The 13291-nt window shown below is 59.1% G+C and overlaps 1 protein-coding gene across 1 annotated transcript in view; it reads right to left on the bottom strand.

Moving 5' to 3' along the window:
* Positions 1–965: 965 nt before the first annotated feature.
* Positions 966–13291, bottom strand: part of LOC144257486 (unconventional myosin-Vb-like) — a 66573-nt gene continuing 54247 nt past the window's right edge. The window contains 8 exon segments of the mRNA XM_077805459.1: positions 966–1124; positions 1487–1567; positions 2148–2319; positions 3440–3710; positions 4444–4594; positions 6132–6221; positions 8566–8717; positions 12795–12940. Of these exon segments, the coding sequence (XP_077661585.1) occupies positions 966–1124; positions 1487–1567; positions 2148–2319; positions 3440–3710; positions 4444–4594; positions 6132–6221; positions 8566–8717; positions 12795–12940 (1222 nt within the window).

Below are 13291 nucleotides of genomic sequence, written 5' to 3' on the forward strand. Positions count from 1 at the left end.
AGGAAGCTGCCCAGCCTCACCCCTAACACCGGCCCCTCTCCCAACACCCTGGCATGGAGATCGGCGACTTGGGAGGGGCCAGGGGGAAGCAGAGGGAGACCAGCCTCCAGCTTATTATTAAAGAGATTTTTATTCACTTCACACAATTTTTTAAAAAGCATTTCACTGAACACCGGTTGTATGAAGAAAGCTCACCTACCACCCCCAGCTGCTGGGCAGGCAGCCCCCAGGCCTGGCTTCTCTCCCCCATGCCCTAGCAGCTGAGGGGGAAGGAAGAGCATTCCCCAGAGACACCCATGGATGCCTGGTGGGTATTGGGCCAAGAGCAGCCCCCTTCAGCAAGGCAGGGGACAAGCCCCCTAACCTGGCTGTTGCTTCCCCACTCAGCAGCAATGGGGATTCCCTGCCCAGCCAGCCCCACTCAAGACATGCTTTTAAACTTGCTCCCAAATGCTCAGATGCTGCCCGAAGTGCTGTAAACCATCCGCCCCCCCGTCTCACCCCCCAATCCCGACCTGGGAGAACTGCAGTTCCAGGGGAGTTGGGTCCAAGTCAGTGATCGCGCAGCCCACAGCACGGGCGCCCGCGTTGCCCCGCTCGGCTCTGGTGTGCAGACCTTGGCGTGTGAGGGAGGCCCCTTTAGGCCCTCGGGAAATGCTGTGCACGAGGGTGTTGCTAGAAGCCCTCTGGCTCGGAGGGGGGAGGGATGCGCCGGGCATGCCGACGTTTCAGAGGAAATTCCTGCAGGAGTTTTGAATTTTAAAAGGGGCTGTTTCTGGAGCCCTTTGGAGCAGCAGCAGCCTCATGCCCGCACCCCAAGATTTCAGCCTGAGCCGCTGGCTCCAGTCCAAGGAAAAGGGCATTTCTACCACCCTAGGACACGGCAGCCAGTACCCCACAGCCCGGGCTGCTGCATGCACGGTGGTGTGACCGCGTCTGCCCCAGGAGCATCGCCGTGGCATCACTCAGACCCGGGTCAGGAACGTCAGGTTAATGCTGTCAGGGATGCGGATCTCATCCAGCTGCACGGGAGAGTAGGAGAAGGGCAGGTGCACGGGGAATAGGTGAGCTGTGTCTACCAGCAGCTGGCAGGGGCCGGCTGGAGTTCGGTCCGCCAGTCGGCTCTGTGCAGGGAGACAATCAATCCAGTCTCCAGCAAGTCTTGCGCGTGTGTGTGCACACCCCCCCCACCTCAGTCCAGCCCCCCACCCCTCCTGACAGCCAGGGCTGGCTCAAGCACCCAGCCATGGTCCTGCTTGGAGCAGGGGGCTGGACTAGGTGACCTCCTAAGGTCCCTTCCAACCCTGCTATCCTCTGTTCTCAGCCCCAGGCTAAAGCAGCTCCGCCCGGCTGTCTGCCAGCAGCTTGGGGATGCCACAAAGGATAAAGCCTCCCCTGCCCTGCAGCCGAAAGGAGGACAGAGGCCCACCCAGGCAACCGAGTCGGAGGCGGGCGGGGGGGGGGGGGAGGAGAAGGGCTCACTCACCTCTACGCTGCTTAGGAAGCTGGGGCGGACACGCTCCTCGAGCCCAGCTGCGGGGGTGTAGGCCCGCAGGATCCTCATGATCTGCAAGGAGGGAGCGCAGAGGTGACAGGACTGGACGCTGCGCCTTGTGTGGAGCAAGAACTAGAGCCAGGCTGGGAATTCAGTCTGCCCAGGGGCCCTTCCAGCCATGCCCAGGGGCCTCAAGCCAACCCAGCTGGGACTGGGGCCCTTTGCTCTCTGCTCCAGGCCCCTTCCAAGCCCACCAAGGTAGCAAGTCCCAAGCAAAGACCACAGGGCCCATCTGGTCCCCATGCCAGGGCCTGCAGGACGCAGAGTCCTAGGGGAGCAGAGAAGGGACCCCCAAGCATGGTCCTGGCTGGCAGAACTCGGGGCAGTTACAGAGCGAGGGGCCCTAGGCGGGAGCCCTCAGGGCTGAATCAGGGGCCACATCCTGGTGCCAGCTCCCAGAGTCAGTTGCTTTGCAGCCCGAGCGCTTTGCCTTCGTGGAATGGGGGATCCCCTCAAGCCTGAGTTACCCAAATGCCCCCCCCCGATCACCACTCCCTCCTTTAGGGAGCTTTGATCCCTTCCAGGGTGGCAGAGCCCAGGCCCGTGTCCTATTAGCCCTCCCCTCCACCCAGCTCCTGGAGCAGCCGGTTACCTGTGGAGTGGACAGCGCCGTGCACAGGTCGCAGATGGCATCGGCATCTTCCTCTGTCTTCTTCACCTGCAGCAGCTGGGCGGCCTGGATGAGGGGCTGCAGGACCTCCACGGCGCCGCTCTGCTGGAGGCCCTTGGCCCGCAGCCACTCCTCCAGCTGGCTCACGTTGTACCTGGAACAGAGCCACACCGAGCTCCAGCCCCTTAGGAGCAGCTGCCTGGGGGAGGCCTCCCCAGCTGCAGAGAGGCTGGCATGGGGAAGCCTGGGCGTCAGTCCACGCATAGCGGGGTGGCTCTTTGCGGCCACAGAGCTCAGGAGCACTACGAATACAAACGTAGCCCACGCATCCAGAACAGCTCAGTCCCGCCTCTAGGGCCGGGACCAGGGGATCGACGCTGCGACAGCTCGTGTCTTCCTTCGCTCAGCCCAGGGGCTGATGCTTTCAGAGTCACATGTCCAAGGTTCAAGCCCCATCCTGCCCAGGACAAGGCTCCCTGTTACCCATGCAGCGGAGCGGGTGGCCCCAGTTTAAGCATGGTCTTCCCTTCCACTCGGCTGGTCAGCCGGGACGCAGCCCCCCCGACGCTCATGGGCCCACGGCCAGCCGGGATGCTCCTACGCCAGGCACAGCTTGGCTCGACCCAGCAGAACTGCCAATAGCAGCGTAGGGCCACGAAGAGCTGAGCAGCCCCACTCCCAGCCAGCTAGGCGGGAGGAAAGATGGCCCAGTAGGTAGGACACTAGCCAGGGACTCTGGTGACCTGGGTTCAAGTCCTGCCTGAGGTCTCTAGCAGAGCAAGCCTCCCTGGGACTCAATTCCCCTGCGGGTGGGAGGGGGGGGGATTACTGCTGCTGCTGTGGTGTCAGGAGGGTACATGCAGTCAGACGGAGGTGCCCCGCCAGCCATGGGGGCAGAGCTGGACGGTAGCTGGGCCTGATGGCACCATACGAGCCTAGCAAGTCTAGTTTTTCCTCCCCCTCTATAGACGCTACCTGGCTAAACCAACACCCTGGCCGGGTGGGATTAGCCCTATGCCCGTGAGGAACCCAGCCAGAGCTCGGGAGGGTCCGGCTCCCAGTCCCATGCTCTGGAGGACGTGCCAGGGCCGCGCCTGCCGAGCCCAGGTTAGGAGGCACGAAGCCCCCAACAGCGGCTGTAGCCCGGGTGGAGAGAGTCCAGGAGGCGGCAGGTGGGGTTCTTGGCCCAGCCTGGGGTCTCCCTTCCCCAGGCTAAGGCCGGCCGGGCTGGGGAGCATCCGAGCCCTGTTGGAGGTGGGAGGGGACGGACTGACCTGAGCTGGACGCCTTGACTCCAGGAACAGGCATCCCTCCGCAGGAGCAGGTAGTTGAGGGCCACGCCACTGACCATGAAGAAGAGCTGCCGGAAGGCCTGGCCCACGACCACGGGCTCCAGCTGGTGCCTCCCCAGTGCCTCGTGGAAGGAGCTGAGCTGCTGGAGGAGCGAGTCCAGCGTGTAGGCGGGAGCCGCCGGCTGCTTGCGGTAACCGGGGGGCCTGGCCGACGACAAGCCCTGGATGGTCTCGCTCTCCAGCATGGCGGCGACTAGCGGGATGGAGGGGAGAGAGGCTGAGCTCAGCCTGGCCAGCGGGGGCTGAAATCCCAGTCCCCTTCCCACAGGGAGCAAAGGGCCCTGTCCTGCTGCGGCTGGCTCGGCTCTCAGTGCCCCCCGGGGCTAGGTACGTCCTGGGCATCTCTGGGCAGCACCCTGCACATGCCCTGTGACCCACCCCACAGCCACCACTCAGAGACCACTGCTCACCCGCTGCTGCGGGCAGGCACTGTGCTTATGGGGCTGCACCTCCAGGCAGGCTCCTGCCACCTGGTGAGTCACCTGCTCCTCCTGCCAGGGCAGCCTGCTCCCTCCCTCGCTGCCATTCGGCACGGACCCAGACTAGCCCTGCGTGCCACACTCCCAGGCTGCAGTCGCTCGGCCAGGCAGCTCACGGGGGTGGCAGAACAGGGACCCCCCCCCGCCCTGTCCAGCCCATGCCATGGATCCCCCCCGCAGGGAGCTAAGTGGCCAGTCACTTCCCCAGCCACCCTCAATACCCAGAGGGTCACTTGGCAGGTAATGAGGTCCCTGTATTGAGGGGGACAGGGGCCACTTGCTCTCAAGACTCCAGGTCTTCCCAGGCCTAGCCATGGCATCCCTGCCTCAAGCGCCGAGCCAGGAGCCAGCTCTCCACTGCCCTCACCCCTCGAGTGCAGCTCACGCCCATCCCTAAAGCGCTCCCGGGAGGCCCAGCCACGCAGCATGGCCCCAGCCGGTACCTACCGATCATGGGCTTCAGTTTTTTCTGTGCCACGCGGATCAGCTGCTGGTGGAGCTGGATGGCCAGGTCACCCAGGCTCTGGCAGTGGCTGGCAAGGTCCAAATTCCTCAGGCAGTGCTGGTTCTGCTTGGGGGTGTTGCCCAGCCGGTAGCTCTGCAGAGAGCAAATGGCCAGGCTCTAGGACCGAGAGGTGCTGGAGCATGGCAGAGCCCCTCCCTGGGTTCGAGAGAGCTGTGGGATAGCCATGCCTAGGGACCCACCCCAGAATCCACAGTACCCTGACGAGCGATAACTGTTCGCGTCTCCCCTCCAGAGTCCTTCTCACCCACAGATCTTGGAGCGCCTGACAGGTCAGTGACTAAAGATCAACTCCGTCCCCACCGCCATGAGCTCCCCTGCCCCCCTCCCCGAGGCAGGCGGAGTAAAGAACCCAGCAGTACCTGGTATCCCCATGGTACAGGTGGGACTGGCCCCAAGGCTGCCCACGCATCCTATTCAGTCTAGTGCTCAGAGCATCCCCGGAGGATGCTGGGCTCAGGGGCTTCCATGGAAGGGATCTGGCTGGGTTCTCCTCAGCCTTCTGGGGCAAGATTTGCTGGTAAGAAGAGACACCCCTGACACACCATCAGCCGCTGCCCAGTTTGAGGCCAGAGGGTCTGGGTTGCGGTTCATCATATAATCGTAGGCATGTCAGGCTGGAGGGGACCTCGAGAGGTCAGACTCCAGCCCCCTGTGCTGAGGCAGGACCAAGCAAACCCAGGCCATTGCTGACAGGCGTTTGTCCAGCCTGTTAAAAACCTCCAGTGACAGGGATCCCACACCCGCCCTGGGGAGCCCGTTCCAGAGCGTCGCTACCCTGAGAGTTAGAAAGATTTTCCTAGTATCTAACCTAGATCTCCCTTGCTGCAAATTGAGCCCATTACTCCTTGTCCACTGAAGGGAGGACAGAGAATTGATCACTGTCCTCTTTGTAACAGCCCTTAACATATTTGAAGGCTAATCATCAGGTTCCCATCCCCCAAATCCTTCAAGACTAAATATGCCCAGTTTTTGGCTCTTTTCTCATACTTGTTGCTCTCCTCTGGACACTCTCTCTCTCATTTAGCCACATCTTCCCTGAAGCGTGGCACCCAGAACTAGACCCAGGTACCTCTGCCTCACCGGTTGTTCCCCTGTTTGACTTTTCCTGCCTACAGGCAGCTCTGTGGAGAGCTGGTGTGAAATCAGCAAGATGAAATTCAATAAGTACAAGTGCAATTTGCCACACAGCATGGCAGGCAAAGAGACAGTACACGCAGGATGGTGTAAGTCAGAGGCATCCCATCAGAACAGCAAGACCATGGCCCAGCCAGATCCGGTCTGAGGCAGCCAGAGGCTGAGGGCTGGAGCGACTGACCCCAAGGGAGAGAAACTGAAGCAAACAACCACTGAGCAAACAGTGGGCCAAGACAGGCCTTTTGGCCCAGGCCAGCGCCAAGGACTGACTCAGCACCACCTTGGTCTCCGAATAAGCTGGGGGGAGCCTACTAAAGGCAAACCGCCCTCCCCATGGGGTGCCATCCCTGTGCCCGCTGCTTCCCGGCCACGATCTGTTCTGCAGCCCCCCCCAGCCGGGGGTTCAGGGCCACTGGGGTTGCCGAGGCGAGCCCGGGCCAGAGATGCAGTGCTGGGGCAGGCCCTGTGCCCTCACCTGGTCCCTGCCGTACTGTCTCAGGCAGCTGACGAGGCAGCAGGTATTGGCGAGCCAGAGTGCCACCATGTCGAAGTCCTCGCTGTGCTTCTGCGAGCGGGAGACAAAGCGACGCATCAGGCCAGGGTGAACGGCCCAGGAGCTTGTGGAGACTCTGCAAACTCCAGGGAGCACGAGGAGACTTTGTGCCGGGCACGCCAGCAAAGCCAGCCGCTGGTTGGGGGTCTGCTCCCCACCCCCAGTCAGTGCTAGGGCCGGAGGCTACTCAGCAGATGCAAATGGCTGTGTTCAGCCCAGCCGAGCCCCTCCTTTTGTGCCCCTGGCTGCCGCGGGAGGCCTGGATTGACACTTGCTCCCAGACAGCCCAACCAGCATCTGGGCTCCTCCCAGTCACCACTGGGCCTGCTCCAGAGACACCCCGATTCGTTGTTCGCAGCCGGTGGCTACGGTCCCACGCCCAGAGCACACGGCTGGAGGCCTCCAGCAGCGCTGGTTCAGCTGTGCAGGGCTCTGGTAGTGCCAGGCCTACACCCGGGTATCTGAGCCCCACGAGCCCCCAAGCGCGTGCTCAGTGCGGCCACAAGAGGCAGGGGGAGCAGATGCCTTGATCCCTTCTAGCCAGACCACAGCAATGGAGCCAAGGGGCAGCTGAGCAGAGGGAGCCCACAGCCATTCTTGGGTCTGTACTTAATGGCTCCTCTGCTGTACAAGCAAAGGGTCCCTTCAACTCAGCCAGGCCCCGGCCTCTCCTCCTTGCTGGCCCCCAGCAGCCTGCTCAGCTGGGACCGAGGCAGAGCCCCCGGTCAGAGACCCCGCTCCCTCCTGGAAAGGGAGAGCAAGGGTGGGGCCTCCTTAACCCAGCACAGACAGAGATGCTGCGGAGAGAGGCAGCCGGGCCAAGCACTCTTGGGATTCACGCTCACGAGCTCAGAGAAACTGCATTGGTGCTGGAAAGCACTTCCTGACTCAGGCCATTTTACAGATGGGGAAACTAAGGCCCAGAGGGGCAGTGACCTGCCCGAGGTCACCAGGCGGCTTTTGCACAGCGGAGATAGAACCCAGGTGTCCTGGCCCAGTGCCCGGCTTTTGCTTCTCTGTTCTGCTCAGAGCTCAAGTTGATCAGGCTGCATGGTGCTACGCAGGGACTGCGGTGCGTGACTGAACACGGCGATGGGCAAACAGGAGAAGAGAAGATACAGGAGTCCAGACAGGCTAGGACAAACCGGAGATCTGGCACCGCTGGGCCTGGGCAGCGGCTGGGAAGTAGCTTCCCGAGTGACAGGAAGCTCTGACGAAGTCACGATTCTAGCCAGGCTCCAGCTGGGCTGAACCGGTTGGTTCAGCTTCGATTCAGAGCCCTCGCTGCTCAGTCAGGCACGAGGGAAGGCTCGGACTCCTGGGTTCCATTCACAGCGGTCACTGGCTCCTCTGGGCCCATTCTTCTCCCACCAAACCTGTGGCCTGTGGGTAGTTCTCCTGCCCCCAACTGAGTTAGCACAGCAGCCTGGGGCTTTGGGGCTAGAGCTGGGCCAGCAGCAGCGACCTCCATCTCACGGTGCTGTGGGGCCCCAGGGTAGCTGCCGACCAGGGAAGCAGACTGAGGAGGGGCAGGGGAGAGGAGAAGAGAGCAGTGTCTGCTGAGAGGCAGTAAGAGCCCTGTTGCAGCCAGTGCTGGGGAGGAGCAGTCACTGCCCCAGACCAGCTCTAAAGTTACTGCTGGAGACAAATACAGTCACAGGTGGAGGGGCGAGGCAGCAGGATGCATGGCCTGGCCAGCGAGAGCCTGTGCTTTCTGCAGGGCCCAGCGCTCCCGGCTGGGGGGCTGTCAGCCTGCAGATGAGCCCCCGAGAGACAGGGATTAATATCACGGCAGCATTAGTGTTTGCTCCCTTCTCCTTTCAGGCCCAGGCCCAGAGCCAGGCCGGCTCACAGGGGACCGACACTGCAGCGAGAGCCGGCTTCCGCTCTTCCCTCCCAGCCATCGGGGCCGGACCCTCCAACAGGGCTCTCACTGGGAGCTAGGGGTCTCTTCCCACCTCCTCATGCCCCGCTGGGGCAGCGAGACCTCCCTCCCTGCATCTCCTCCAACCCCTGCCCCCCAGAGACCTCCTGGCCTCTCCCTCCACATGGGGGCCAGAGGGGGAGCAGGCAGCAGCCCAGCCCTCCCTGCTGGCAGCCCCACACCCAGGGAGTGGAGTGGAGCAGCAGGGCACCCTCAGTGACTGAGGCCTCCTCTGGCCAGATGCAGAAAGCCAGCAGCCTCCGGCTCCCGCTGGCTGACCCCAGGGAGCCGACCTGCTCCTCCCCATCTCCACCGCCCAAACAACGCTCTCCCCAAGTCCACCCCATGCGCTTAAGTAGGTGCAGGACGAGGCTCCCTGCCCCTCAGAGCCAGGCAGTGGCCCAGAGCAGCCATGCTGACCCGCTGCCGTACCTTCACCACCCGCTTGATGCCGCTGACGGCGGCAGTGAAGAGCGAGCGGACCCTGTGCTCGTCGGGGATGGAGTCCGCGTGCCGGAAGCACATCAACAGGACGTAGGCCGGCAGCCCGGGGAGGGCGCCGGGGCTGTGCTGCGGCTTGAAATCTGCAGGGCGAGAAGGGGACGGGGGAGTCCGTACAGTTCTCTCGGCAGCCAGGAGACTGAGGTCCGAGCCACAAGCCACAGGCTGGGTCCTGCCCCACCAGAGCTGCTGTCCTCACCACCGGAGGCAACGCCTACAGGGAGAGGGGTCATAGCATGCTACTACGTGCCCAGTCCTGCTTGGAGCAGGGGACTGGACGAGATACCTCCTGAGGGCCCTCCAACCCTGACAGTCTAGGATTCTAAGAACAGGTGGGACAAGGCAGGCCCTGCATTCAGTGCCCCAATTTCAAGCCCCCTCCCCTCCCCCGAGGGAGCAACGCTCCTACTAACTTCAGCAATACGTCCTCTGACCCCAAACTGGGCCCATCACCTTCCGGACAGAGCCCGGACCCCAAGCCTCAATCACCCTTTTCATTACAGCCAAGCAGCTTGAGCTCGGGCCATGCTCCTCGGGGGGCTGGCCCAAGCTGCAGCAGGACCATCACCCCACCCTGTCGCTAGCACCTCTCCAGGCACAGCCTCCTCTGCTCTTCCTCAAGGAATCAATTCTGGAGCACTTAGAGGAAAGTGATCAGGAACAGTCAGCATGGATTCACCAAGGGAAAGTCATGCCTGACTAATCTAATTGCCTTCTATGACAAGATAACTGGCTCTGTGGATGAGGGAAAAAAGTGGTGGACATGTTGTTCCTTAACTTTAGCAAAGCTTTTGACACCGTCTCCCACAGTATTCTTGCCAGCAAGTTAAAGAAGTATGGGCTGGATGAATGGACGATAGAAAGCTGGCTAGATTGTTGGGCTCAATGGGTAGTGATCAATGGCTCCATGTCTAATTGGCAGCTGGTATCAAGTGGAGTGCCCCAGGAGTCGGTCCTGGGGCCGGTTTTGTTCAATATCTTCATAAATGATCTGGAGGATGGTATGGATTGCACCCTCAGCAAGTTTGCAGATGACACTAAACTGGGAGGAGTGGTAGATACGCTGGAGGGTAGGGACAGGATACAGAGGGACCTAGACAAATTGGAGGATTGGGCCAAAAGAAATCTGATGAGGTTCAACAAGGACAAGTGCAGAGTCCTGCACTTAGGATGGAAGAACCCCGTGCACTGCTACAGACTAGGGACCGAATGGCTGGGCAGCAGTTCTGCAGAAAAGGACCTAGGGGTTACAGTGGATGAGAAGCTGGATATGAGTCAACAGTGTGCCCTTGTTGCCAAGAAGGCCAATGGCATCTTGGGATGTATATGTAGGGGCATTGCCAGCAGATCGAGGGACGTGATCGTTCCCCTCTATTCGACATTGGTGAGGCCTCATCTGGAGTACTGTGTCCAGTTTTGGGCCCCACGCTACAAGAAGGATGTGGAAAAATTGGAAAGAGTCCAGCAGAGGGCAACAAAAATGATTAGGGGTCTGGAACACATGACTTATGAGGAGAGGCTGAGGGAACTGGGGATGTTTAGTCTTCAGAAGAGAAGAATGAGGGGGGGATTTGATAGCTGCTTTCAACTATCAGTTTCAGTGGTAGCAGATGACAGAACAAGGAGTAATGGTCTCAAGTTGCAGTGTGGGAGATTTAGGTTGGATATTAGGAAAAACGTTTTCACTAGGAGGGCGGTGAAACACTGGAATGCGTTACCTAGGGAGGTGGTGGAATCTCCTTCCCTAGAAGTTTTTAAGGTCAGGCTTGACAAAGCCCTGGCTGGGATGATTTAGTCAGGGATTGGTCCTGCTTTGAGCAGGGGGTTGAACTAGATGACCTCCTGAGGTCCCTTCCAACCCTGATATTCTATGATTCTATGATCACAGGCCATTGGGCATATCTACCACTAATAGTCAAAGATCAATTAATTACCAAAATTAGGTTATCCCATAATACCATCCCCTCCATAAATTTATCAAGCTTAGTCTTGAAGCCAGATAGTCTTTTGCCTCCACTGTGCCCCTTGGAAGGCTGTTCCAGGACTTCACTCCTCTGATGGTTAGAAACCTTTGTCTAATTTCAAGTCTAAACTTCCTGATGGCCAGGTTATATCCATTTGTTCTTGTGTCCACATTGGTACTGAGAATAAAGAATTCCTCTCCCTCCTGGTATTTATACCTCTAATATATTTAGAGAGCAATTGTCTCTCCCCTCAGCCTTCTTTTGGTTAGGCTAAACAAGCCAAGCTCTGAGTCTTTCATAAGACAGGTTTTCCATTCCTTGGATCATCCTAGTAGCCCTTCTCTGTACCTGTTCCGGTTTGGAATCATCCTTCTCAAATATGGGAGACCAGCACTGCACACAGTATTCCAGGTGAGGTCTCACCAGTGCCTTGTATAACGGTACTAAAACCTCCTTATCTCTACTGGAAATACCTCGCCTGATGCAGCCCAAGACCGCATTAGCTTTTTTCACGGCCATATCACATTGGTGGCTCATAGTCCTCCTGTGCCCTTGCACTATTAAATTTCATCCTATTACTATTAGTCCAGTTTACAAGGTCATCCAGATCTTCCTGTAGGATATCCCGGTCCCTCTCTGTATGGCAATACCTTCCAGCTGTGTCATCCGCAAACTTTATTAGCACATTCCCACTTTTTGTGCCAAGGTCAGTAATAAAAAGATTAAATAAGATTGGTCCCAAAACTGATCCCTGAGGAACTCCACTGGTAACCTCCCTCCAGCCTGACAGTTCACCTTTCAGCATGACCCGTTGTAGTCTCCCCTTTAACCAGTTCCTTATCCACCTTTCAATGTTCATATTGATCCCCATCTTTTCCAATTTAGCTAATTCCCCATGTGGCTCCATATCAAAAGCCTTACTGAAATCTAGGTAAATTAGATCCACTGCGTTTCCTTTCTCTAAAAAAAAAGAAAAAAAACAAACCTGTTACCTTCTCATAAGAGCTCAGTCATTGCTCATAAGCACAGAGCCACCCCTGGCCTGGCCCAGCACTAACCGGGGCAGGGCTGGAGACTTCCCCATCCACCCCAAATAAACTGAACCCAATTAGCAGGCAGAAAACCCCCATCCCTTTTCAAAGTCAGAGCTGTCCATTCGACTCAGTCACCCCTTCTCTGCCTGCTCCCATGTAGGGTCCCTGTCCTCATTAAAGGGGGAAACTCAGCCTCATCTGCCTTCCCGACAGGACAGCAAGCCAAGCGCTGCTCACACACTGCCATTCTACAGCCCACGGCTTGATCTGAACCGGCACATTCGCCCCCGCGGTCCCAGCCGGACCCCCCGGTGTTCTGCCAGTGTAACTGCGTTACCCTGCAGGTTTCAAAGGGATACCGTGTTCTTCACTCCCTGTGGAGCACTGATGTGCTCTGCCCCAGAACTGGCTGCTTTTCCGGGGGCAACAAGCATCCCGAGAGGCCGGGGCGAACAGGTAAAGGAGCGTTTGGTTGGAAAGGGGAGCTGCCATGGAGGGCGCAGTAGCAGAGAAACTTAGTGAAGTTTCTGGCCATCGGGAACATCCCATTCCCAGCTGCTCCTCGTGAGATGTCTGTGGTTAGACAGCCACGCGCAATGTGGAAGCTCAGGAGCAGCCTGGGAAGCCCAATGCCCTAAAGCACCTGCCCAGGGATCCTTCCCCCGGAGGGGCTCAGAAAGGGGACGTTTGCCCCCCATTTTGCACCTCACCGTTTTCCCAGCTCCAGAGCCATTTTCTAGCTCTCCTAGTGAGGATTCTCTTCGGGCACCTCCCTCCCCGGTTGTCATCCCCCCAAGCAATCCACACTTCCTCTTTCCTCACATCAGTCCCAGCCTGCTGCTCCGTGAGCGCCTTCCCATGAGCCATTCTGCACGCCGTGTTCCAGGGGAGAGACTGGCACCACACGGCTGCGTGTGACGTGATTGATGTCTCGGCATATGCTGCTCAGCATCCGACAGGCCCCGAGGGAGTGAGTCTGTTACAGGCAAGTCACTAGGGATAGGAGAATCCTGACCCCTCCAGATCTGCAGGGTCCTGGGCCCTGAGCTTCGAGCCCATGGTGAACCTAATCTGTGCGGACACAAGGGGGTTTGGCTTGAGCCAGGACTTGCACTGCTGTGTAGACAGACCCTTAGCCCAACCCATGGGGCTTGTCCCCCACCTGTGATGATGGTCCTGATGAGGCGCCCTTCATCCTCTGCTTTGCACCCCAGCATGCCCTCGAATGCCCCAGCTGGACGCGGGGCATCAAGGGGCCTGTCCATCTCTTCCACCTTCACCTTCTGCTCCAGCCACTTGGTCTCTCCGCTTGCTGCGCAGGGAAAGGAGCAAGAACATTAGAGTCAGAGCATCTGCTTGGATCTGGGGCCATGTAACCTGACTCCCAAGGGGGGCAGGGACTGGGGGTCCCACCTCTGCCTGTACCCTGCTTGGGGAACTCCTGCCAGGAAAGCTGGGCCCCAGGCAGAGGGATATTCAGAACTAGAGGTTGCTTGGGCCAGCCGGAGGGACGGAAATGGTCCCACTGGGTTGAGAGCAAACCAGATGGATGCTGCCAGGCAGCCCTGGACAGCTGCTGTTGGTGAATTAAGAGGTGAGCAAGTGAAGGGTTAATCTGCGAATGTCCAGTATCCCATGGCACCCACCAGCTTTAATCAG

This window comes from Eretmochelys imbricata, chromosome 25 (genome assembly GCF_965152235.1).
Source record: "Eretmochelys imbricata isolate rEreImb1 chromosome 25, rEreImb1.hap1, whole genome shotgun sequence".
Lineage (NCBI taxonomy): Eukaryota > Metazoa > Chordata > Testudines > Cheloniidae > Eretmochelys > Eretmochelys imbricata.